This window comes from Stegostoma tigrinum, chromosome 15 (genome assembly GCF_030684315.1).
Source record: "Stegostoma tigrinum isolate sSteTig4 chromosome 15, sSteTig4.hap1, whole genome shotgun sequence".
Taxonomy (NCBI): domain Eukaryota; kingdom Metazoa; phylum Chordata; class Chondrichthyes; order Orectolobiformes; family Stegostomatidae; genus Stegostoma; species Stegostoma tigrinum.
In genome coordinates, this window is record NC_081368.1 from 26,031,334 (window position 1) to 26,059,075 (window position 27,742).

General features: G+C 40.8%; 1 protein-coding gene across 1 annotated transcript in view; it reads left to right on the forward strand.

The window, feature by feature from the left end:
• The first annotated feature begins 3,002 nt into the window (after positions 1-3,002).
• The window catches only part of LOC125458674 (zinc finger MYM-type protein 3-like), a 94,791-nt gene continuing 70,051 nt past the window's right edge, over positions 3,003-27,742 (forward strand). The window contains exons 1-7 of the mRNA XM_059651255.1: positions 3,003-3,021; positions 3,499-3,599; positions 6,266-7,136; positions 14,147-14,217; positions 14,333-14,399; positions 17,578-17,893; positions 19,973-20,138. Of these exons, the coding sequence (XP_059507238.1) occupies positions 3,003-3,021; positions 3,499-3,599; positions 6,266-7,136; positions 14,147-14,217; positions 14,333-14,399; positions 17,578-17,893; positions 19,973-20,138 (1,611 nt within the window). The remainder of the gene's footprint in view (positions 3,022-3,498; positions 3,600-6,265; positions 7,137-14,146; positions 14,218-14,332; positions 14,400-17,577; positions 17,894-19,972; positions 20,139-27,742) is intronic.

The window sequence follows — 27,742 nt, forward strand, 5'->3', positions numbered from 1 at the left end:
AAATAGTTCTGTGGTTCTCTGGTAGAGTGTTGTCCATTGCACAAATCACTCCCCACTCCCCAAATGTGGGTTGTCAGAGATGGTTTGTGTATTTTCACCTATTTTGTTAATTAGTTGGGGGCTGGGTTTGTCTCAGAAGGCTCCCCATTAACCCCTCATAAACCACAGCCATCTTTACCATATTGACAAAGATTTCACTCGAAGGTGAATTATGCAGGTTTACTGTTGAATGGATTTTAGTTGGATGTTGAGTACATCTAATATCTCCATTTGCATTTTTTTATGTAGTTTGTGCTGTTTGCATTTCGCACACCCACAATTCTTTCCATGGTACTGGTGGCCTCACATTCTAGGTGAAATTTCTGTATCTGCAGAGCTGCTGTTTTCCCTTGTCAATTTTTGCATGAATACTGGACTTGTTTAGATTTTTGGGAGCGTGTATTCTGCAGTTTTGCCTACTTTGCTCAGAAATAGCATTGCTTGTCTTGGGGAATAAGATCCCAGTACCATTATAATAAGTTTCATTCATAGTGTAGAATGTCATTGGTATGTAGTGTGACTCCAATATTTTGACCTTTAAAAAGATGCATACGTTTTGCCACAAACCTGTTAAAATGCATTTGCCCACGTGCAGCGTTAACTTTAGTATATCTGACCTACTATACTTATCTGGAAACTTTGTGGGACCTATTAGAGAGCACATGAGATTGACTACAAGGGTTGTGATGGAGATGCCAATACAGTCCTCAATATTGATTTCAGACCCCATGAAGACTCATGGCATCAGCTCAAACATGGAAATCTTGTGCTGATTATAATCTAGAATCTCCTCTCAGCCTATGAATTTGTGCTGTGATCAACATGATGTGGGGAATGATGAAAAGCAAACAGTGTACTAGGTGAGGTGAGGCACTTCAGTATCCATTACCAAGAGTGGCTTGTACTGGCCAAAAACGTACCTGCTAGATGCCTCCGTGGCAGGCACCAAGGGAACCAGCAAGAGAAAAGATGTACATTCAGAGTCATCAAGTATCACACTTTGGAAACATCTTTTGGCTGTTACCTTAAATCTTTTTCCCCCAGTAATTCTTCCTTCCAGTAAGAGGAAACATTTCTTTCAATGTATGCTCCTCATAATTATTTGTACACCTCAATCAGGTGTCCCTTCAGCCTTCTCTACTCCTGAAGAAAACCAGCCCACCCTCTCTAGTCGCTCGTTTTATAGCTGAAACAATACAGGTGAGGCAATATCCAGGTGAATATCCTCTGTCCCCTCTTCAGTGGAATCACACCCATCTCATAATGTGAGGTTAAGGATTTCCCATTGTACTCCATCCAGCTGTACCCTAGACATCATCCTATACAGTTCCACCATAGCCTCCAAGCTATTAGATTTGAAGCCTCAATTAGTAAAGGTAAGGGACCCTGATACTGCCTTAACCCACCCTATCCACTTGCCCTCTGCTTTCAAAGGACTACATATTTGCTAATCCTGAATAATACTAAGAATCATACCATTCATCATCATTCACGCCTTTACCTTATTGGTCATGTCAAAACGTATCACTGCACACTTATCAGCATTAGCTTCATCTGCCACTGTTCTGCCATTTGGGTCGTTTGTATATCTTCCAGTAGTCTAAAGCTTTCGTTCTCACTAATTATCACATCACCAATTTTTTGTGTCAGTTGTGAACTAGCTGATCTCACCTCCTGCATTCTTGATCTTGTCCTCACCAGCCTACCTATAGCGGATGCATTTGTTTGTGACATTATTGGTAAGAGTGACCATAGCATAGTGTTTGTGGAGACTAAATCCTGCCTTCACGTTGAAGTACATCCTATCACATTGGGACAAAAACAAAGGTGCTGGAAAAGCTCAGCAGGTCTGGCAGTATCTGTGAAGGGGGGAAAAAAAAGCGTTAATGTTTTGGGTCTGGTGACTGTTCCTTAGGAGTCTGTTTTCTACTTCACGGATGCTGCCAGAACTGCCGACCTTTTCCAGCAACTTTGTTTTTGTTCCAAATTTAAGGCATCCACAGTTCTTTCAGTTTTTATTTACTATCACATTTGGTGTTAGAATTGTGCTGACTGGGATGGATTTCAAACAGATTTTGAGCAAGTCAAAAACGGCGTGGGCCATCGTCAATATCAGAAATGCATTCAAGCACAAGTTTGGCCCAGAGCGTTCCCCACCATATCTTTTAACAAGATCAGCCTTCATTCAGTACAGTTGGGTATGCCAAGAGCAGCACAAGGCAGACCTAAAAATAAGATGTCAACCTGATGAACCTAGAACACAAGGCTACTTGCATGCCAAACAGCATATGAGAAAGTGAGCTCCTCTATCCCACAATCAATGGTTAAGACCTAAGCTCTGCAATCCTGCCATATTGGCTTGTGAATAGTGATGGACAATTAAATGACTCGCTGGAGAAGGAGGATCTACAAATGTCCTCATCCTCCTCTCAGTTTGAGGAGACTAGCATATAAATGGCTTTTTTTTTCAAAAAAAAGCTTTGAAGCATTTGCAAACATTTTCAGCCAAGTCGGCTAAGTGAGTGATCCATTTTGGCATCCTGCAGAAGTCTGCAGGATCACAGATGCCAGACTTCACCAATTTGATTTACTCCATGTGTGTTGAAGAAACTGCTGAAAACACTGGATATTGCAAAGACAACATTCCAGAATCTTGTAGTGCACGGTGCTAAAGAATTGTGCTCTGGGATTAGTTATTTCCCTTGCCAAGCAGTTTTAGTATAGTTATGACACAGGCAATGTGGAAAATTGTCCAGGTATCTCCTGTGTGCAACAAGTAGGACAAATGCTAATTAAAGCAGAATGGTGTGAAAGCTCAAATCTGAAATAAAAGTGCTGCAAAAACTCAGCAGGTGTGGCAACATTTGTGAAGAGAGAAATTGTTAAAAGTTTTGAAAACTGAAAGGAACTGAAAATGATATTTCATGTGCTGTAGCTGAGAGTAAAAGACAAACACTACGATAATGGTAGTAAAGGAGAGAGGTATGTGTAAAGTAGATGTAAATCTTAACTGAAATGATGAGTCCCATTGGCTGAGAGCATCAGTTTTCACAGAATCATCAGCAAAGTGATGAGGTTTTTGTCAAGGTGCTCTGTTTTGGTTGTGCCAAGCAATTTTTGTTCTTCTGGTGTGGATCTTAGAGTTCTGCATATGATACATGTAAACAAAAATGGAAGTCATTGTGGGAGATGAACGAGTGTGCACGGGGTTTCCGAGTGTCTCTGTAGCTTACAGGCAATGCCTGTTCAGCTGCTGATCTCCAAATATCCTTGGTCTGAAAGCAGACAGAACAGCGCCAATTTTCTAAAGTAGGGTCTCGTCCCGAAACATCAGCTTTCTTGCTCCTCTGCTGCTTGGCCTGCTGTGTTCATCCAGCTCTCCACCTTGGGCAACAATAGAGTATGTTTTAAGTCACTAGATATGTTACGTGGGTTTGTCTTCCTTCGGGTGGAGTTAGTGGAACCGACAAAGATGTCTCCCTCACAGCGTTTGTGACAAAAGAATTACATCGTTCCTTGGCGGCCTTTCAACAGAAGAATATTCAGAGATTTCAAGAGTGGTAAGAATGTAACTTCTTTTACTTCTCTCTATCCCACTTTTTCCAAAATTGGAAAATAGATTTTAGAAATAACGTCGAGCTGATGAAGTGTGAAAAGAATAATAATTCCAAGCAGTGGTGGGAGTTGGTCAGTGAGGTGGGAGGAGTGGATAGGTGGGAGAGAAGGCGGACAGATCATGGAGGCGGGGATGAGTGGAGGAACTAGTCTTGGGATGAGGCTGACGGGTGGGGAGATTTTGAGGGTGGCAAAGTCCATATTGAGGCCATTGAGTTGGAAGCTCCCGAGGTGGAATATCAGGTGCTGCTCCTCCAGTTTCTGGGTGGTGTGGTTGTGACACTGGAAGAGGCCCAGGATGGACATGTCGTTCAGGGAGTGGGAGGGGGAGTTGAAGTGATGCAATGATTTGGATATGAAAATAGAAGGCGTGGTTAGTAAGTTTCCCAATGATTGAAGGTGTAGTAGCCAGCCAAGAAGGTCACCTCAGAATGCAATGGGACATTGACAAGGGCCAATAAACTGAGGTGCTACATTTTGGAAAGGCAAATCAGGGCAGCACGTATACACTGAAGGTTGTGGGGAGTGTTGCTTAATAAAGAGACGCTGGAGTGCAGTTTCGTAGTTCCATCAAAGTACAGCCACCGGTAGAAAGGATATGAAGGAGACATTTGGTGTGCTCGCCTTTATCGGTCAGTGCATTGAGGATTGGAGTTGGGAGATCACTTAGCAGCCATATAGGACATTGATTCGGCTGCTTTTGGAATACTGCAATCGATTTTGGTCTCCTTGCAAGAGGAAGGATGTCGGCGCAACAATGAGGGCCGAAGGGCCTGTTCTGTGCTGTCTTGTTGTATGTATGTATGTATGTATGTAAACTCAGCTCAAGGTGGGGAGTGGGAGTGACCGTCAAATGCTTTGATTGGGAAGGCAGTAGGTGGTACCAGGCCCATGCAGAATGTGGAGTCAGAGAGATTGTGGGGACTGTTCACTGATGATAGATCAAGCACAAAGGAGGGGTGTTGTGGTTGTTGGAGGTCAGTTATCTCAGTTGCAGGATATCTTTCCTCTGGCAGTGTCGTGGGTACCACTGTCGTCAGCTGCGTCAGTGATTTTTCCTTCATTGTAAGTTGGAGATGTTCATTGATGTCAGAATTTTGAATGTTGTGCATCTTTATGTTACTGAAGCAGTATATATTCAAGTGTAGCAAAACCCGAACAACTTTCTCCTTAGGGTTGGTAAGTGGCAAGTAACATTTGAAAGATACATATGTCAGGCAAAGAATATCTCGATTTAAGAGAAAATCCAACGTAACTTGTTGACATTTAGTGACAGGACCTTTAATGCATCCCCTACTATCGATATCCTCGGAGTTACCATTGACTAGAAATTGAAAAGGGTTAGCACATAAAAGAATAAAACCAAATAAATATATCTGAGAGCAGATTGGAGACTGGGAAGCCACCATCTGCTAAGAACAAATCAGGAATATGATGGAACACTCTGTACTTGGATGGGTGCAGCTGCAACAATGCTTAAGAAGATGAACACACAGGACAGAATGATGTGCTTGATTGACACCTCCAACATTTACTATCTTCATCACCTGTGCACCTCAAAAGAACAAGCCACCAGATAATTGAGATTGTTAACACCTGCGTGTTCCTCTCTGCTGTCACTTGGTCAAACTCGTGGAATTTCCTGACAAACAGTACTTTGGGGTGGGGGTATTCTCCAAAACTGCAGTTCAAGAAGGTAACTCACTGCCACCTGTTGAGGGAAATTAGGGATGGACAAAAAATGTTGGTTGAGTCAGTAATGTCCACATGCTATGACTGAATTTAAAAACAAATAATCGCCTTCGAGTTATCTGGCTTCAGTTCACAGCAGTTTGAACCTGGTTAACTTAGCACATTATGGCTGTGTCGATTCTGAAGAAGAGTCATTACCGGACTGTATGTTAATTCTGTTCTTTTCATCTTGAATTAGTCTTTTCACTTGATGATGGTGAAGATGAAAGTCACATAGCGTTTTGGTTCATTGTACACTGACAGTCTCTATTCAAGTTGTTGGTATGCAAGGGTTCTGTTGAAGGGTTAGCAGTTACTGCATCTGCTGTATATTTATGGGGAAATAATAATTGCGGCTTTTCCAATTGCTCAGTGAGCACGTGGGATAGTACTGAAGTGTATTGATGAGAAGTTCTGAGAGTATTTGGCGTACATTGTTTTGATTTGGATGATGAAGTTGTCATTAATGGCTTTGGATTAATTCCAAGGTGGGGATGGGGGTCCAGAAATACTAGGAAAGTACACTTGTTTGGGTATTGAATGAGATTAGTCTAGTTTGATGGCCATGTGTCTTGCAGTTGAACAGTCTGCCCTAGCTAATGATCTTCACTTTGGTGAGGTATTGAGGTTGGCTGTGAACTAGTCCTCTAGCCTTGCCTGAGGCTAAACTACAATTATTTTTTAAAAGGGATTAGTTCGGTTGTTTAATTTGATCTGACATGGTTTGTGAAACACTTATTCACTCTGTCACATGCTAAAGATTTGCCCTTGGCATGTTTTCTGGGGTGGACAACTGTATCTGTCCATTATGTAAGTCCCTTTTACTTTTTACAATCAGTTTCAGCCTAACTGGTTTTTCCTTTCTCTGTTTTCCCCCCAGTTTTTATTCTGTCTGAACATGGACGCTAGCAATGTTGCAGAATCTACAAACTGTCTTCCTAACGAAAATGCTCCAAATAAAAGCAGTGATCTCTCTACTTCTGTGGATATGAATATTTCACTTGATGCATCAGAGTCCTGTTCAGAAAAGGAACAGAGTTCTATTACTGACGAAGCAGGTTCCCTTAAGACACCGCCTGTCAATGAGCAAGTCACAGTAAAGTTGAATACTGACGGAGGCAATGAGGTATGGATTAAACCAAAAAGTTTCAGTGAAGGAAATGGTGAAAGAAGAGAGTTGGGGGCATTTTATAATGACTCCCCTTCAGCGGAAGGACACACTGGACCTTCAGTGTACAGACTGAATGATCCTTGCAGAGCAGATGATGAAGGGAGCACTATGGACTATTTGTTACAGTCGGTGGAGTCTACGTGCAACAAAGATACAGTCCATATGAAAGAGGACACTGAGAATAACATTGCCTTAGATTCTTCTCATGACCAACCTGAGCATGTGAACGCAGTAGCAAAAACAGAAGTCACAGAATCAGCACGCCAAACTGGCACACCTGTGGATGTTGTGGCACAAGAAGGAAATTCAGGAACAGAGCCAAACGTGGAAGAGGTTGATCTTAAGACAGATAACTGCCCACAGCCACTCTCCGACGATCAAGGTGGTAAAACACCAGCGCCAGAGGAGGAAGAGATAGAGGTGATATGTGATGTAAAGACTGTGGAGGATCCCGAGGGCACGAAAATAACCAGAAAGGGTGATGCACAAAGCAGTGAGTCAGAGGGCAAAGAAAGTGACACTTGTGAGACTTCACCAAAAATAACTCCCAGTGTGGTAACTTCACCAGAAACTGTTAAAGGTAAGCACCTTTCATTTTTAAAATTGACATTCACAGCTGTTTGTGAGAGGTTGGAAGGTAAATATGGTACTTTAATCTTAGTTTCTCATTTGCTCTGCCTCTTTTCAAAGTTTGGTTATTCAAGTGTTTATTGAACAGCGTGAAACAAGAAACTATTCTGATGGAAGCAATTTGTTTTAATTCAGAATCATGTGTCTGATTAGTGAAATGGAAAAAAAAATCCATATTAATTCACCCATAGACTAAAAAGCAGTTTGCCGTCCCCATTTGTAGGTTTAAAATAATTTTCTGCCTTTGTTTTCTTTGACCAATAGGATTAATGGATATCTCAAAATCTGTACAAGTATGCATTATTTTGGAAGGAAAGGCTCGAGGTGTGAAGAAAAACGTGGGGTAGAGAAGGTGAATTGGTGGAATTTCATTTGGGTTATTTAATCCACCTTCTTAGTTGGTCAGTAGGGGTGGGGGAAATTGAGATCTTGTAACTCAAAATATGGACCCCCTCAGCAAGTGTTTGCATTTTGTGGACAACATTGACAGCAGCCTTCAATTTTTTGTGTTGGCAACATAATAACTTGCTTCTAAACTGCTTCCCAACCATGAATGTGCAAATTCAGGTCTTGATCCACAAAACATTTGCTGCAGATTCAGTTTCCATTCCACGCAATTCCAGTTTTCTTATGTTATACCTTCCAGTTCTTTTTATCCCTCCACATATCATTTTGAATTTCAGCCCCATCCTAAGTTTAATTGCTTCCAAGTGACCCTGCTCCCGCCTGTCCTCCCAGCTGGCATGACTTTATGCTGTTCTTGCCTTCCTTTGTTTATTGTTTTAAAAATCAACTGTTTGGGCTGATGTTGGCCCTGCTAGCAGCTGGTAGTCTGCCTTCCCAAGGAACAGCCAATACATGCATGGAAAATGCACTTCAACAGCTGCTGGCACCAAAGGAGTACTTCCTGTCAGCAGCTGATCAATCTTCACATTTCTGCTTCATCAACATCTTTCCACATCTTGCCAGATCCTGACTGGGGAAACGTAGGTTCCATTCTGTGCTAAGATAGATGAGGGCAGAAGCCCGGACACATTCTTCAAGAGAAATTATTGGCTGCAACCTATAGATTAGATTCCGGACTGTGTGGAAACAGGCCTTTCGGCCCAACAAGTCCACAGCACCCCTTGAAGCATCCCACCCAGATCCATCCCCGTCTAACCCACACACTCCTGAACACTACGGGCAATTCGACATGGCCGATCCACCTAGCCTGCACATCTTTGGACTGTGGAAGGAAACCAGAGCATCCGGAGGAAACCCACACAGACGTGGGGAGAATGTGCAAATTCTGCACAGTTGCCCAAGGCTGGAATCAAACACGGGTCCCTGGCGCTGTGAGGCTGCAGTGCTAACCATTGAGCCATCGTGTCACCCTATAGTTCTTCGTTGAATACATACTTCAAAAACATTCTACTGATTTCAGTAAAATATTTTCAGATGATATGGCACTGTAGCTATGAATAATTAAACTTAAAATATGTAATGGAATACAGTCAAAAAACAATTACAGCAAATAAAACTTATTACCATTGGTTACTGGAAATTTGTAGAGTTGTACAACTTGAAAACAGACTCTTGGGTCCAATTTGTCCATGCCAACCAGACATCCCAATCTGACCAAGTCCCATTTGTCATCATTTGACTCATCCCTCTAAACCCTTCCTGTTCATATTCCCATCCGGATGTCTTTTTAATGTTATAATTGTATAATGTTATAATTCCACTACTTCCTTTGGCAGCTCGTTCTATACATGCACCACCCTGTGTGTGGAAAATGTTACCCCTCAGGTCTTTAATTCTTACCCCACTCACCTTAAACCTATGTCCGCTAGTTTTTCACACCCCAGCCTAGGAAAATTGCCTTGGCTATTTACCCAATCCATGCCCCTCATGAACCCCTGTAAACCCTTATAAGGTCACCCCTCAGCCTCTGATGCTCCAGTGAAAGAAATCCCAGCATATCCTGCCTGTCACCTATATTTCTTTTATCTTGTATCGGACTGTGAATCAGAAGAAATAATTGCCAAATTATGTAAGGTTTAACAAAACAGAAGGTCAAAAACAGAAACTGCTGGAATAGCTCAGCAGGTCTGGCAGCATTGGTGGAGAGAAATCTGAGTTAACGTTTCCGGTCGAGTGATCCTTCCTCAGAAAGAGTGTCAAGAGTGTCAGTTCTGAGGAAGGGTCACTCGACCTGAAACGTTAATTCTGATTTCTGTCCACAGATGCTGCCAGACCTGCTGAGCTATTCCAGCAATTTCTGTTCTTGTATCTGAATTACAGCATCTGCAGTTCTTTCGGTTTTTATTTTAAAAAAAAGTGTACCACCTTTACCTCTCCTCTGTATATTTTTTGAAACAGAGGCAGTAATACATGATTCACAAATCTCTCCATCCCTTGTTCAGAATGCTTCAATTGGTCAACGCAATATTCTCACATCGGCTGCAAAATGACTGTGACAATCAAAAGAATTTCTCAGGACTATTTTTGATAGTTGTTTTATTTGAACTATTAACTGTTTTTGCCTGTTATACTTGAGTTTACTGTACGTGTATGAGACTGACATGGAGTTTACTCCTTGAGGAATAAGACTATAGCTCAGTTGTGCCAAGTTGAACAGGACAGATCTCTTCTGAAACCCCCCTTTTCTTGTTAGCACTCCAACAGTGTACAATAATAATAGTAATTCGATAAGTGTGCCAGTCTAGGTTATTGGGTAGAAGGCTGACTGGCTGTTGTGTGAAGGACTTTCACCCATGTATCTGGACTCGAGCAGTGCTCTTCCTTTGGTGTTGGTTGCTGAAGCACAGCTTCTATGTGTGAATTTGAGTTGACAGAAGCAGCAGCCAGTGAGACAGTCACCACATATATTTATTCTTGCAACCTCCTCAAAATTGCATAATTCAGATTGTACAGCGTCTCATGATTTTTCTAAAGTACAACACTTAATACTTATCCCTGTTAAATTGCATGTGTCACATATCTGTCTGTTGCAGCCACCTGTCTACACTCCTGAGGTTGATGATTATCCAAACTTACCGTGTTGCCAGTTTTGGACTGATGTGTAAAATATCAAAATTGTAGTTGCTATACTTAAGTGGGTTTTTTTTTGCAGTGCTTCATAGCATGTCGTTACTTCATGAAAGAACTTCACCAAGTTAGTTGGGAACAAAAGAGTTACAGAACTGTGCCATCTGTCCCTTTTGTTTTGCTGTGGCTTCAACAATTTAGATTTTCTTTGGCTTTCCCCTTTTTCCATAACAACTAGGTTTATTCCATCTCTTTCTGTGCACTGCCAGTTTTCATCTACATCCAGTTCCAGGCATTTGTGACATTATCATTGCTCATTTTTATATTAACCTTTCTTTTTAGGAAGCTCAGATTTGAATGCTCCATCTTTCCTCCCTATGCACAGGCGCTTGTTTGTACCTGGTTGTTCACTTACTGCTTTTCTGGCCAGTCTTTTGTTTCTGGTCCATTCAAATCCCTTCCAAATAGCTCAATGGACTTTTCGCCATTTGTGTATTTTCACATTTTTTTTCTTTATTCATTTCCATTAGTACAAACTTATAAGTAATTATATTTTGGTCACTGTTGATTAGATATTCTTCCATTACAATGCGCTGTGCCTGCAATTCGTCAATTTTATGAACTAGGTTTGCTATGTCCATTTCATTTTTCTTTCCCAGGGCTGCATTGAAGCCATTCCAAAAAGCAAAAAGTTAATAAAAAATTTAATACCCCCGCAATTTAATTTCCTTTCAGGGTAGTTGTTTGCCGAATCTTGTGAAAGTAAACATTTGTAAATTGCATTGTCTCCTATACACAAGAAATAGGTGAGGAGGATTTTTAAAACTGATCAATTATTTTCTGTCAGTCTCCCCAAATTCCCATGATCTTTCATGCAAATTTTCCTTTACACCCTTCTGAAGATGCTATTTAATTGCAAAAGTATGGTTCCACTCATGGTAGCGGCCTTTTCACAATTTGTCTATTTTGGTCCAACTTGTGTGAGTGTACATAAAATTGATTTGGGCTTTTTTTTTCCTCCCCCTATAGTTCTAGAACAGCAGCTCTACTTTGGCTGCTAGTAAGAGGTACCAAGTTGAAGTCAGTATTGGACAGCAAAGTTGCTCTTTCTAAGGGTCTCCTAGAGATTTGGGGTGCCTTTACTGGTATTCAGGTTAGGTTAATTTGACAAAACAAAGTATCAAACCTTAGATCTACTAGCTAGGGTGGATAAGTGCCATATTGCATTGTTTAAATGTATGGCTGTGGGAGGAGCTCATTGTTTGCTGTTTTGCATTTGTACAGCATTTGGTTGAATAAATCTGTTAGAGCCTCTTCACCCCAATAGATTTGTATCCTTAATTACCGTTTAGAAACCCCTTTCATGTGCATGGGTTGGGGTAGGGGTGTGTGGGTAGTGGGAAAGAGAGTTGTGTAATTTTAGCACGCTTGTTCTGGCGTGGGGCAGCAACTTGCACTTGCTTTCCACTGCATTGGATGTATTTCCCAGGAAATAGTGATGTTAGATGCTCAGTGAAGTAAATGGTGGCTGAACCATCTTGCCACCATCTTTGACATTTGTAACAACACATTGGCACAGCACTGAAAAAGTGAAGAAGGAAAGGAAATCCAGAAAAGAACAATCAATTTAAGAATCTCAGGGTTTGATCTATTAGGTGCTTAGGATGTGAACATCTTGTAAGTTTGCTATAATCCTATTGCATAACCAACAGTAGCCACTTGTTTACTGCTATGAGCCATGTTTGTTAGTTAAACCAGCTTTAAGTGGATGCCAGAAGAGAGGTTGTAAGTGGTTTCTTCATTCTCTGGTAGTGTGTAATCAACTTCAGTTATTGATGATTGTATCAGATGGATTGAGCAGCCACATCAGCCTTGAAAAGAGCTTGTAGTTTATGCATATTATTGCATCTTTGAGAAGAACACTATTGCAAGGCTAAGAGGGCTAATCTGCTTTGAAACAGGCATTTTTGATTGTCACGTTGCTGATCACTAGTCAAAATGGTACACAATTGTAGTTTGTACCCTATCATACGCTACTTTTGCTCTGTTTCTCCATTTCTTATTTTTAACAATCTTACCCTGCCAATTTTGCTGCCATCTCTGCCAATCAAAACGCTAGCAAGAATGAGGCATAAAAACATGCAAGAATCTTCTGGAAGGTTTTGGTGCAATTGATATTTCATTGTTTTTAAGCTAATAACTTTTACTATATACGAGTAATTTTTTTTAATGTTACATTGGTGTTACATTATAATATCAGAGATAATGGGAACTGCAGATGCTGGAAAATCCAAAGGGTCTAGGCCCGAAACGTCAACTTTAGTGCTCCTCAGATGCTGCATGGCCTGCTGTGTTCATCCAGCTCCACAGTTTGTTACCTTGGTGTTGCATTATTTCTGTCAAAATGTTGTGTTGGAATGCTTTCACCAGAAACTCAAAGTAGCCCAAGGATAAAGGGAGCCAAGTACATAAGCAAATTAGATGGTTTTTCTTTTGCAGTTTGGAATACTAAGAGGCATCCAAGAGTTAAGTGTTAATGAATGTTGACATCAATAACGGACTGATGTGTAGTTTGTCAAGCAAGTGTGTTCTTGACAGGTATGGAGATTTGTTAAGTAATGTGCCCTGGTTTCACATAGGAGCTAATATTGACCTTCGACCTGTCGCCCTCGCTTGGTTCAGTAAGATCATGGCTGATTTTTTTGTGGACTTGGCTCCACTTACCTTCCTGCTCACCCTTAATTCCTTGGCTGTTGAAAAATTTAACTTTTACCCTAATAACATTCAATGAAATAGCCTCAACTGCTTCACTGGGCAGGAAACTTGGGTGAAGTTGTTCTTCCTCAACTCAATCCTAAATCTGCTGCCTCTTTTATTTTGCGGCTGTGCCCCCTAGTTCTAGTTTCATCTGCCAGTAGTAACAACTCCCTGCTTCTATCTTATCTACTTACTTCATTATTTTATATGTTTCTATAAGGTCCCCCGATTCTTCTAAATTCAAGTGAGTACAGTCCGAGTCTACTCGATCTCCCCTCCTAAACCAACCCTGTCAACTCTGGAATGAACATAGTCAACCCCCTCCGCATCCCATCCAGCGCCAGTACATCTCTCCTTTCTCAAGGAGACCAAAACTCTACACAGTACTCCAGTTGTGACCTCACCAGTACCCTTTCTAGCTGCAGCATAACCTCTCTGTTTTAAACTCCATTCCTCTAGCAGTGAAGGACAATATCCCATTTGCTCGCTGCACCTGCAAATCAACATTGTGATTCATGCACAGGGACACCTACATCCCTCTGCACAGCAACATGCTGCAATTTTTCAACATTTCAATAATGTTATGTTTTGCTGTTATTCCTACCAAAATGGATGCACTCAGATTTGGCAACATTGTACTCTATCTACCAGACCCTTGCCCACTCATTTTAACTGATCTGTTATCCTTCTCTAGACTGTTGTTGTACAATTTGTTATGTCACTCATCTTAGTGTCATCTGCGAACTCTGGCACGCTACACTTGGGTCCCCAACTCCAATTCATCAATGTAAACTGTAGGTGTGGAAAAGGAAGGAGGCTGGTTGCTTCTTCCTTTCTCCAATCCCCTTCTTTCGGAACTAGCCACCTTTTGTGACGCCACTGTCCTCCCATCGCCCAGCCCACCCTGTGGCCTCTCTGCCTCTCCACCACTCCCTCCCCCTTTCTCTGTCTCTTTCCCAAGAGATTATAAAGAATATGTGTGCAATCTTTCTACTTTCCAAACTGAAGTAGTTTGATCTAGAACTTGATGTCTGATATTTTGTCTGTTTTATCTTTAATAGTGGATTTGAGTTGCAAATTCAGTATGGCATCATTGAGTGGTCATGAGAGTATCTGTCCATCAGTTGTACATTGAGAAATGTAACGCTGATGTTCTTTTTTTTGTTTCAGTTAAAGTGGACATGTCTGCCTGTCAAACTGATGCAGCTAATGATAATGCTGCAAAAACTGATAAGGGCAAGGTAAGTTTTACTTTGTCTTTGCTCACCTGCTCAATGCAGTTTAAATATTTCCTATTTCCAACTATTTATGAAGTAATATCACGATAATAATGGAGCACGTTGTATTTGTTTGCAGGAGGTTAAGGAAACAGTCCAAAGATCATCAAAAAGAGAAAATTGTTCATCATCTAACAAAACAAATGGTAAGAGAAATATTTCATTTATGCATTGCTGCATGTTCAAAGATTGAACATTTTGCAATTAGAATACAAGCAACTTTGAAATAATCGCAGGCAGAGGCCAATGCCATACAGCGTAAGGGATGTTTTTAAACACAAATTTGAAAATTACAAGCATTTCAGTAAACTAGTGTGCTTTAGGAAGAGATTTTGAGAGACCCAGTGATAATGACTGGAAGATCAACCTTTTATCGTGTGTTTGGGGTGTGGAGGAGAAAGAGCTATTGTGATACATGCAACAATTGATACATTTTTCAGGCCACAAGCCAAAACTGGAGACTGGTACCTTAAGATCTGGGGCTAGGCAACCATGCTGACATTCATATGAGTGGGTGAACAGTATGGATTAGTTGAATTATGAGAGACAAAAGGCTTTAAGAGGCCTGTCATAAAATCATTTGATAAGTTAACCCTTGAAAAGCAAGGCATGGCAAGGACTTAAAATAGGATAGTGAATCGTGGGCTTGGCCTGGAGGTAGACTGTTGTAACATTGTTCAAATATAGTGTTGTTTGCTTAGCCTGAATGAAATAGTCAATGAGTTGATTGAATTAGTGCAAGTGAAAATGTAGGAGAGTGCAACGTTGTGGATACTCCACAAAGGGATTGTCTGTGCAAAGTGAATCATGGGTGTCAGGCAACACAGCAATCCCACACTTCATAGAGATGTGTGCAATGTAAATTTTGTAGTAGTATGAAATCATGAGGAAGCTGATGTTGTGCTTATTTATTTCATGCTGTGCATATTGCTTATTGGCATGGCTTCATCCAGCTTGAGATTGGCTATAATTTAGCATGTTAATATGTGAATTATTTATTATATTTTTATATTTATTATAATTTTAGACTTGCTTCTTTTGATTAAAGACTGCATAGTCTATTAATTGAATATTTTCAACTAATTCAGCTAATCCATAATAACATATACTGTTCACCTGCTCATATGAATTTCAGCATGGTTGCCTAGCCCCAGTTATGGTGCAGGGGTTTAGGAGAGAGATGATAGTTCCTTGAAATCAAGGAATTTTGTTTTAAAGTGTAATCATGGAGTGGCAACCTGTAGTTAAGAATGTGGTCCTTGTTAAAATAATGTTTAAGGATACACAACCAACCTTCACCATTGGGGCCTCAGCACAAACCGTTTATCCATTTGTGAAGAGACAAATAATATTGTAGGTCACTGAGCAGTATCACTTCCATGGGTTAATGAAAGCTGATGAGTCAACGGGACCTGATATTGATATATTGGTGACCACCCTAGAAAAGTCTTTAGGTTGTGGACTGATAGTTGCACATTGAAATTGAGCAAATGTCACCCACTATTTAAAAAAGGAAAGAGAGAGAAAACAGGGAACTTCAATTCTGTTAGTTTTACATGAGAAGTAGGGACAATATGAGCTATTATGAAGAATAAGTGATGAGTAGAAACTTGGACAATAATGATGGTTGGGCGTAGTCAGCACAGATTTGCAAATGGGAAATCAGACTTGGTGAACTTGCTAAAATCTTTGTAGGGTTTTACTAAAAAAATTGATAAAAAGGAACTGATGAGCATAATATTTATACATGGATTTTCAGAAGTTTTTTGATAGTCTCTATAGGAAGTTGATAAACAGAATTAAAGTTTGTGGGATAAGAGAATTTGCTGACATGCATTGGCCAACAGGCAGAACATTAGAGGCCAGGGATAAGTATGTCATTCTCATGTTGGCAGCTCTGGCTAGTGGGGTTCCACAAGGATTGGTACTTGAGCCCTATCTATTCACAAAATGTATTGACAATTTGAAGGTGAAAACCAAATGTAATGTTTCCACACTTACAGATCATGCAAAGCTAAGTGGAAATGTATGTTAAGGAAGATGTATATGTGCATCAGTAGAACTTGGACCGGCTTTGTGAGTAGGCAGGAACATGGCCAATTGAATATAATGTGGAGCAATGAGATGTTATTCTCGTAAGCAGGAGGATCAGATATACAGATATTTCTCAATTTCTTTAGTTGGAAAGTAGAGATGCAGGAAAAGAAAAAGCACCTGGGCATTCTTGTCAATGATGCAATGAAAGCTGAAATTTAGATGCAGCAAACTACTTTAGAAAGCTAATGGAATGTTAGCCTTTATCACAAGATTATTTGAGTACAGGAGTAATGAAGTCTTGCCTCAAATGTACAAGACTTGTTCCAGCGATTGGCACAACTGTCCTATAAAGAAAGATTGGGCAAAATGGGTATTCTGAAGAGTTTGGAAGATTGAGAACGAGGTAATCAATTGCAATGTACAGAATACTGAAAGGGTTAAACAAGGTCGATGTAGATCAGATGTTTGCTGTGGTTCAGTAGTCTAGACTTTTAAAAAGTAAGGGGCACACCACTTAGGACTGAGGAGAAGTGTACTTAATCAAGAGGGAGTTCTCATGGAGGGCTATGAAGCTGAGTCTTTGAGCATGTTTTAAGGTGGAGACTGAAATTTGCTAGATATGGTTAAACAGTTGTGGGTATATGACATCTAAAAGTGTTTGATCAGCCATGATTGTATTAAATGGAAGAGCGCACTTGATGGGCTGAATAGCCTACTCCTATTCCTATGGTTTAAAACTGATTGCGGGTTTGAATTTGCTAAACAAAATAAATTTAAGGGGCATTTGGATAAATGAATGAGATGGGGAGCAGAGGATATTTTGACAATTGATTAAGTTGTTGTACGGAGACTTAGGTTATACGGCATTTGAACTGAAAAGCCTGTTTTTGTGCTGTACATTTTATATCATTCTGAGAAAGTCAGTTGATCATGAAGCATACTGAGAGGCTGGATTAATAGATCAGCTTTACTCTGTTCAAACAATGAATATGAAGTCCACATGAATAGAGCTCCTTGTACATTATCTCATCCTGGTGTCTTCACTGCTGATTTTTAGTTAGTCTATGTTGTTGATTGAAATTTAGAATGTACAATCCCTCGGACTCATTTTCAGAGACCCTTAGAAGCAGTAGATTTGGAACACTTTCGCCTTGTCTGGCTAGCTGAATTTGAAGCAACAACATTGAATCTATTGCACTGCTGAATGGGTCTCCATTGCTACTTGAGGAAGTAACTGCTTTGTGCCATTGTATTTTATCCCTTTTGTTCTATTTTCTCTTCCTTTAGTAAAGGATAGTTCCACCACAATGGTTAATATTAAGGAGGAAGATTATGTTTCACGGCGACCAAGGCGGACCACCAGATTGTCTCTACAAGCGGCTCAAGCTCAGGCTCAGGCTGAAGCCCAAATCCAGTCTCCCCGTCCACAAAGGCCTTCACGATCCTTGGCAAAAGTAACTTGTGCTAACTGCAAAAAGCCCCTGCAAAAGGGACAAACTGCATACCAGAGAAAAGGGGCACCTCAGCTCTTCTGCTCTTCCACATGTCTATCAAGCTATTCTCAGAAGCCATCATCGACCAAGATATGCACATTTTGCAACAAGTAACTTCTGTTTTTGCATAAAATTTGAACTATACATAGAAGTGTTGGATAGTTTTCAGTGTGTTGCAGTATCAGTTTTAGGTTAATCTTGTACTGCAGTCTATTTTCATTTTTAGCCGCAATATTAAACTGAAAGAACTGAGGAACCCTGATTGGTTTCACCTTCTGAATCCAGAGGTAGTAGATAGCACGAGTTAGCTGATTTTTCACTTTTGGGAATCGCGTCTTGAGAACTCAGTCTTCTGCACTATATAGCTAAGCACCACATCAGATTGAACCTGAAGTACTAGTTGAAGGGGTCAGGGGAATTTATTTTACGTGAATGTTTAATTTCACAGGTGCTTAGTACTGCACGGTGTTGTGCTTATGAAATATGTTCCGGATTTTTGAGTTGTCTGGGAGTAGGAAGATGTAAGCGCTTGTATGAACACACTTCTTCAGATAAGGTTACTGCTGACATTGGACAACAAAATTTTTCTTTTTGAAAAATCAAAATATTTTATGTAAAACACAACAAAATGAAAGAATGTAGATACTGCTTAGTGAGATCACCGTATTTTTGAAAAGGGACTTGTTTATTTAATATTGAAAAATCTTGATAGTCCTTCTAAACTTTCAAAGTCATGAGACTTACATGAAAGGCTTTTAACAAACTTAAGGCAATTCTATTACATAAGTGCAATTTCTTGTACACTTGACAATAAAAATGGGAAATGTTACAGTGTTTGAAAACAATCCAAGGTGAAAGTCGGTTCTGTGCTGACTGTATATGTTCATTGTAGAACTGCAGCTAACAAAGCAAACAAAATACTGAACCGCGCAGCCTCAGTGGGATTTAGGTCTTGTGTTCATTATGATGTAGTTGTGCAGTACTTTGACCAGAATATACTTGGCTTCACTTTGGTCAGTGACTGGCAATCATAATGTTGTGTAGCTGCTAAGGAAAGAGATGTGAGCTTGATTGTGTGTGCGTGTGTGGAATCAGACTAAATGATAAGGGCACTTCAGCTTTGATATGATCATCTTTAGTATTGCTAGTCTTAATTTTATATTAGTTTCCACTTTATGAAGGTTTTCCACAGCTGGCCAGTTGATTTTGAGACACTTTTTCAGTCTTATTAGTTTGGACCAAATTCCTCCACCTGTTGAACTTTTCCTTTCCTCAGTTCAATGTCCTTATGTTTTGGTTTATCTTTTTGTCAGTTCACACAAGGAACCCAAAATTCCCTTTTTTTTTGTCCTATTCATTTCACTAGGGCTAAGCAGTGCTTTCCCCACAGGATAAGGAGCATGCTTACCAAAGAAACAGTTCTGATTGCAGGCTTAGAAGCGTGACCAATATATCTTTATTCCAATTCATACTGATCATCCGTTGTTAGTGTCCTGTTAGATTTGTGTAGTTGTCAGTCAGGAAACCTCTTTCCAATCCTGTCTGTGATTTATAAACCTTTCTAATCTTTAAATTTAGATCAAAGTGATTTCGTTTGAGTGCTACACTTCGCCATGCCTGACGTTTAGTTATTTCCCTCTCTTGGGGTGTGATAAAATTCTCTAATTACGCTGCCATCTTGCTCACTTCTTTTTCTGTTCCCTATTCTGAAAATGTTGTAACGAGGAATATTAATCCCTATTCATTTGCAGATCTATGCTGTCTCCATCTCCAAAACCTGATTTTCTAGTTCTGTTTGATGGCTTTGTGTATTCATAAATACCATTCAATTATGAGACTTAGAATGCCAATACTTTATTTTTCATAATCTTCCACCTTCTCACTGTTGCCCGTTTTACAGCATTGTTTTTATTTATTTATCTTTTCCTCTGTCAGTTTTTCTTTTACCCTTTGGTACAATACTTTCTCAGTTTTTTCAGCAAAATTTCCTGCTTCAATTACAACACTGTAGTTAATAATGTTATATCCCGGTCTCAAGTCCAGATCTCCACAGCCATCCGTAACAGTATTCCATTCTGATATAATGTCCTTACCTTGTAGATTAATTAATTGTTTATTCTCCTGTTCCATTGTTCTTATAAAAAAAAGTAAAATTTTTCTAAGAATGAAGTGTTCTGCTTTTTTTTAAGGGATATCTTGAATACAAAAGATTTGGTGGTGGCACAGGCTGGTTCAAGTCAGTCCTTCCAGGAATTCTGCAACTCTACTTGCTTATCACTGTATGAAGCCAAGCTGCTTAAACCAGCTTCATCAGATGAATCCTCAAGATGCAGTATCTGCAATAAAAAAGGAAAGGTGAGAATGACCAACGGACGTGCGTTTTTAGGAAAGTAATATTTGATGCATGAAGTTGTAGTGCAAGAATATATACTAATTTATTATGTAAGACTGTGATCCTTTTCATTGTCTTTCCTTTAATTATGCATTGTAACGTGAACACACAGAAAATTAGACAGCAATAGGCCTTCCACCCATTTGTACCTGCTCTGTCAATACTATGTTTATGGCTAATTGACCAATTCAGTACCTCGTTTCCAGTTTCTTGCCATACTGATTGATCCCTTTGGGCCTAAAACCTATGTCTAACTCCTCCTTGAAAACATTCAATGTTTTGGCTTCAACTGCTTTCTGTTGCGTAGAATTCCACAGGCTCGCCACACTTCTTCAGACAGAGTCGTTCATAAGTGGATGCAGGTAAGTTACAATATTTAAAAAGACCTTTGGATAAGTACGTGAATAGGAAAGGTTTGGAGGGGTATGGTCAAACATAGGCAGGTCAGACTAGTTTAGTTTGGTAATATGGTCGGTGTGAACCAGTTAGACCAAAGGGTCTGTTTCCATGCTGTATGACTCTGATGCTTGGTGAACAAAGTTCTCCATGTCACAGTCCTAAATGCCTAACCCGTATCCTGAATCTGTGACCCCTACCCTGGACTCACTGGTCATCAAACATATTCCTTGTGTTTACCCAGTCTAGCCCTGGTAGAATTTCCTTAGACTTCCTGGAGAACACCCTCCCCCTCCTAATGCATATAAATTACAATTCCCAATAGTTAAGGTGTTGTTATGGGCCTGGCACTCATGATGGTGGACTAATAGGGCAGTATAACGGTGGCTGAAAGAACTTTTGATGAAGACTCGTCTACTGAGGTGATATGGGCTGAGGTCCGAAACAGGAGAGGAGAGTTAACACTGCTGGGAGTTTTTTTATAGGCCCCCGCAATGTTCCAGGGATGTGGAGGAGTGGATTGGCAAAAGTATTTTGGGGAGGAGTGAAAAGAACAGGATGGTCATTATGGGAGACTTTAACTTCCTGAACATTGACTGGAAATGCTATAACTCCAGTATGTTGGATGGATCAGTTTTTGTCCAATGTGTGCACGAGGGTGTCCTGACTCAGTATGTCGAAGGGCCGACAAGAGGAGAGGCCACACTGGATCTGGTACTTGGTAATGAACTCAGCCAGGTGTTCGATTTAGTGGTAGGTGAGCACTTTGGAGAGAGTGACCATAATTCGGTTATGTTTACTTTAGCAATGGAAAGGGATAGGAACATGCCACAGGGCAAGAGTTATAGATGGGGGAAGGACAATTATAATGCGATTAGGCAAGACGTAGGAGGCATAGAATGGCTTAACAAAATGCAGGGGATGGGGACAATCGAAATGTGGGGCTGGTTTGAGGAACAGATATTGCGTGTCCTTGATAGGTATGTCCCTGTCAGGCAGGGAGGAAGCGATAAGGTACGGGAACAGTGGTTTACTAAAGAAATTGTACCTCTTGTTAAGCGGAAGAGGGAGGCTTATGTGACGATAAGACAAGATGGTTCAGATGAGGCGATGGAGAGTTACAGATTAGCTAGGAAGGATTTAAAGAGAGAGTTAAGAAGAGCAAGGAGGGGACATAAGCAGACATTGGCAGGTAGGATAAAGGACAACCCTAAAGCTTTCTATAGGTATGTTGAGGAATAAGAGGATGACTAGGGAAGGAATAGGGCCAGACAAAGACAGAAGTGGGAAGTTTTGTGTAGACCCTGTGGAGATTGGAGAGGTGCTAAATGATTATTTTTCATCTGTTTTCACTGAGGAACAGGAGAATATTGTAAAGGAGATGACTGAGTTATGGGCTACTAGAATTGAAAGGATTAAGGTTAGTAAGGAGGAGGTGTTATCAATTCTAGAAGGTGTGAAGGTAGATAAATCCCCCGGGCCAGATGGGATTTTTCTGAGGATTGTCTGGGAAGCTAGGGAGGAGGTGGTGGAACCTTTGGCCTTGATCTTTGAGTCCTCATTGTCTACAGGTTTAGTATCAGAGGACTGGAGGATTGCAAATGTTGTGCCCTTGTTCAAGAAGGGCAGTAGAGATGACCCAGGTAATTAGAGACCTGTGATGCTTACATCTGTTGTAGGAAAAATTTTGGAAAGGATTATAAGAGATAGGATTTATAATCATCTAGCAAGCAACAATTTGTTTGGAGATTGTCAGCACGAATTCATCAAAGGCAGGTCATGTCTCACAAACCTCATTGAGATTTTTGAGAAGGTGACCAAGCATGTGGATGAGGGTAGGGCAGTTGACGTGGTGTACATGGACTTCAGTAAAGCCTTTGATAAGGTTCCACATGGTAGGCTATTGGAGAAAATACAGAGGCACGGGATTGAGGGAGATTTAGCAGTTTGGATTAGAAACTGGCTTTCTGTAAGAAGGCAACGAGTGGTGGTGGATGGAAAACATTCAGCCTGGAGTCCGGTCACTAGTGGTGTGCCTCAAGGATGTGTTTTGGGACCACTGCTGTTTCTCATTTTTATAAATGACTTGGATGCAGGCATAGGTGGTTGGGTTAGTAAGTTTGCGGATGACACTGAAGTCGGTGGAGTGGTGGACAGTATGGAAGAATGTCGTAGGTTGTAGGGAGACTTGGATAAACTGCAGAATTGGGCGGAAATGTGGCAAATGGAGTTTAATACGGATAAATGTGAGGTGATTCACTTTGGGAGGAATAATAGGAAGCAGAATACCGGGTAAATGGAAAGATTCTTGGTAGTGTAGATGTGCAGAGGGATCTTGGTGTCCATGTACATAGATCCCTGAAAGTTGCCACCCACGGTGATTGTGCTGTTAAGAAGGCTTACGGTGTGTTAGGTTTTATTGGTAGAGGGATTGAGTTCTGCAGCCGTGATGTCATGATGCAATTGTACAAAACGCTAGTGCGGCCTCGTTTGGAATATTGCATGCAGTTCTGGTCGCCCCATTATCGGAAGGATGTGGAAGCGTTGGAAAAGGTGCAGAGGAGATTTACCAGGATGTTGCCTGGTCTGGAACGCAGTAAAATTGCAGATGGTGAGGGCATTGTTAGAGGATACAGCAGGATATAGATCAGCTGGAGGCATAGGCAGAAAAATGGCAGATGCATTATGAAGAAAGACTGAGGGACTTGGGTCTGTTCTCATTGGAGAAGGAGGCTAAGAGGGGATTTAATAGAGACGTACAAGATGATCAGAGGATTAGATAGGGTGGACAGTGAGAGTCTTTTTCCTAGGATGATGACGTCAGCTTGTACAAGGGGGCATAGCTACAAATTGAGGGGTGATAGATGTAAGACAGATGTCAGAGGCAGGTTCTTTACTCAGAGTGGCAAGGGCGTGGAACGCCCTGCCTGTCAATGTAGTTAACTCAGCCACATTAGGGGCATTTAAACAGTCCTTGGATAAGCATATGGATAATGATGGGATAGTGTAGGGGGAGGGGCTTAGATTAGTTCACAGGTTGGCGCAACATCGAGGGCCGAAGGGCCTGTTCTGTGCTGTATTGTTCTATGTTCTATAGATAGTAATTCACATGCAGTTGGTTCTAGGATATTTGAATGTGTATAATTTTAAATGAGTTGTTTCATTTTCTACTGGGCAGTGACTAGTTGCCGTGTAATGCAGTATCCTGCAAACATCTACTACCTAGTCCAATACAGTCACTGGAGTAAAGGATCCAAAACTAATGGGACAAATATATTACTGTCCTAACAAAAGTGAACATTTTGGGGAGCAGAATATAACATAACTTGCTGCCAATAGGCTATTAATTTCTTGTTTGGTGATTTTGCTGAGTAGGGGCCCAGCAGGTCCTTGATTTTCTGCATAAGTGTTATTCAACAAGGATGCTATGTTGGGCTGGAATTAAAATTCAATTATTTCGGCTGTATACACTTGACCTTTTCCCTCCCCTTCCCACCCATTTCTTCTTGCTCTTCTAGTAGCCTAGACTGCAGAGTGTATGTTAAATGCTGCATACATTAGTTTTATTTAACATGCCAGAAGGTATCATGTGATATTATGCGTCCCCTCTACCAAAGCCATTTTTAGCTTAGGTTTTTGCAGTTAGGTCATTAAGGGCTAGAGTGCCCATTTACGCTTAATATTTCAGCTTGTTTGAATGAAACTTCAAATTGGACAGTGTAATCTATGTCATTGCACCCTCTATGATGGATATTTTCACCTACTGATACTTGATTGTGTCTGCTTGGAAGGCAGATTGAATATGTAATAATTGGATGTTTAGGTGATAAACCTCAGTCAATGCATTTTAATAATTTAGCCGGTAACAGCATTCAGTGAATGTTTGTTCACACGATAATGCCGACCTCAAACAGCATCTTGGGATCTTCAGCATCCAACTGAAAAGGCCTATGACGTTACAGAAATTGAGTCCCAAACTCATTAATTAATTTTGCCTGCTATAGCAGAAGTGGCCTCAGAATGTGTAATTAATGCTATGTTTACTGTTATTTAAAAATTTGATTATTATTACTTGTATTTCAAGATTTTTGTGTATAATACCAACTATATTCTTGTGGAATGTCGTGGTAACTCATGCAAGGCATGTGATTAATATATACATACATCTTTTTTTTTAAGAATTTGGATTTGAGCTAGTGGCCTATGGATTTTGGTTGGTGTTTCTGAAGGGGGTTCACTGATTAACTTCTAAGTATTTCTGGAGCCATCCACATTTCATTTTCAGAAATACTCTGAAAATGTAAGAACAAGGAAGAAAATGAACGTACACCGCAGGACAGGCCTTTCGGCCCTCCAAGCCTGTGCTGCCACATTTTGTGCTTCCGAGCTAAAACTGTATTCACTTGCAGGATCCATATCCCTTTTTTTTTCTGTTCAAGTATTCATCCAGGTGCTTCTAGAAAGCTGCTATTCTGTCTGCTTCCACCATCACCTCTGGCAGCACGTTCCAGTCACTCACCGCCATCTATGTGGAAACATTTGCCTCGCACATCTCTTTTAAACTTCCCCTGTTGCACCTTGAACCTGTGTCCCCGAGTAATTTACCCCTCCACCCTGCGGAAGAAGCCTCATAGTACTTTCTGTTCTATCCATGCCATTCACAATCTTATAAATTTCTATCAGGTCACCCGTCAACCTCCTGTAAAACAAGCCCAGTCTTTCTTCGTAGCTAAAGTCCCCCATACCAGGCAACATCCTGACAAACCTTTTCTGTACCCTTTCCAAAGCATCCACATCCTCCTGGCACTTTGGTGACTAGAATATTCCAAGTGTGGCCTAACTAAAGTTCTATGAAGCTGCAGCATAACTTGTCTATTCTTGTAGTCAGTGGCCCTTCCACTGAAAGCAGGCATGCCATTGGACTAGTTTTGCTACATTATCTACCTGCACTGCCACCTTAAGTGATCTGTGGACCCGCACACCCAGATACTTCTGAATATCAATATTGCAAAGGGTTCTGCCATTCACTATATAATCTCCACTGCACTTGACTTTCCAAAATGCATCACCCCACGTTTGTCGAATTAAACTGCATCTGCCATTTTTCTGCCTCTGCCTCCAGCTGATCTATATCCTGCTGTATCCTCTGACATTGCCCTCATCATCTGCAAGTTTACCAACCTTTGTATCGTCTGTAAACTTAATTAGACCAGCTATGCTTTCCTCCAACTCGTATATGTAGATCACGAACAGCAGAGGTCCCAGCACTAATCCTTGTGAAACATCACTAGTCACAGCCCTCCATTCGGCAAAGTATCCTTTGACCGCGACCCTCTGTCTCCTATGATTAAGCCAGTTCTGTATCCATCTTGCTAGTCACCCTGATACCATGTGACTTCATCTTTCGTACCGGTCTGGAGTGAGAGACCTCGTCAAATGCTTTAACTCAAGTCCATGTAGACACCATCAACTGGTTTTCTCTCATCAATCATCATTGTTACCTCCTCACAAAAACTCAATTATGTTAGTGACGCATGTCCTCCCCCACACAAAATTATACTGTCTGTCGCTAGTAAGCCATTTGCTTCCAAATGTGTATGGACCTTGTCCCTGAGAATAATTTCCCTGTCACCGACGTGAGACTCTCAGGCCTGTAATTTCCAGGATTATCCCTGCTACTCTCTTTTAAATAATGAAACAACATTGACTGTTCTCTAGTCCTCTGGGAATTCGCTTGTGGCCAAAGAGGATACAGAGATATCTGTCAGTGCTCCAGAAATTTATTCTCTTTTCTCTCTCAATAATCTGGACGATCACATCAGGACATGGGAATTTACCTACCTTAATATGACTTAAGATGCATAACCTTTTTTAATGGCCACTTGGCTTAGAAACTCAACACTCCTTTCCCTGAGATCAGCCTCTACCAATTCCTTCTATTTGGTGAAAACCGACTCAAAGTACTCTATTTGTTTAGGCTGTATGTGTTCTTGGACGCTAATGAGAGTTTGTTTCCATTGTGTGCATTTGGCTTCCAGTTGAGAATATCAGAGATTCATTTTGTTTATAATTTTGTTTGGGAGAATTGCCCGCAGAGAGCTTTTGACTTGCAATTGGGCATTTTTGCAGATGTCTTTGCTGAAGCAGAATATGCAAAATGGTTGGTTTTGAGAAAGGGTAATCGCTTAGAACAGTTAAGAAATAGATTACCTTAATGCTGGAACTTCATTTTTAAAACTTCCAGACAAGAAGTGTTTAGTTGTAACCCTAAAGGTGTGATGCAGCATTGGGAAGGTCAGTTGTATAAAGCATTGAGCATTCGGATTCTTGAGATCAGAAATTGAAGTCCCAGCTAAATCAAACACTGTGTGTGACAGAGAAGGGAATTCTCTGGTATTTCGGTGGGGTGATTTTGGCTTAATGGAACAATATTTTGCTGCACGTTTTGAAGTTTTTTGTGTGTGTTGTGTAAATCATTCAGTTTTGTTTTATTTTGTCGTCGTTTCTTCAAATTATTAAACATCTGTTTACTGTTGAGACCAAATCAGTGTGCTTGTGTTTCAGTGAGAAACCACCTTCCGTTAAAACCAAAAAAAAAAGTAAAATATGACGTTTCAAACCAGATTTCAGCCTGGGATCTAAGTGGTCTCGTGCAGTTTGGATGGGTATATGAACTGGAAGGGTTTAGAGGGATATGGGCCAACTGCTGGCAAATGGGACTAGAAATACCAAGGATATCTAGTCAGAATGGATGAGTTGGACCAAAGGCTCTGTTTCTCTGCCGTGACTCTAAGTGGCCCCAGAAGTAATGGATACATTGGTGCTCATCTTCCAAGAATCTTTTAGATTCTGTTACAGTTGCTGCAGATTGAAGGGTAGCTAATGTAACCCTCTACTTTAGAAGAGGTGGCATGGTGGCTCAGCGGTTAGCACTGCTGCCTCACAGCGCCAGGGCCACAGGTTTAATTCCACTCTCGGGAAACTATCTGTGTGGAGTTTGCACGTTCTCCCTGTGTCTGTGTGGGTTTCCTCTGAGTGCTCTGGTTTCCTCCCTCAATCCAAACGTGCAGGCTAAGTGGATTGGCAATGCTAAATTGTCCGTAGTGTTCAGGGGTGTGTGGGTTATAGGGAGATGGGTTTGGGTGGGTTGCTCCAAGGGGCAGTGTGGACT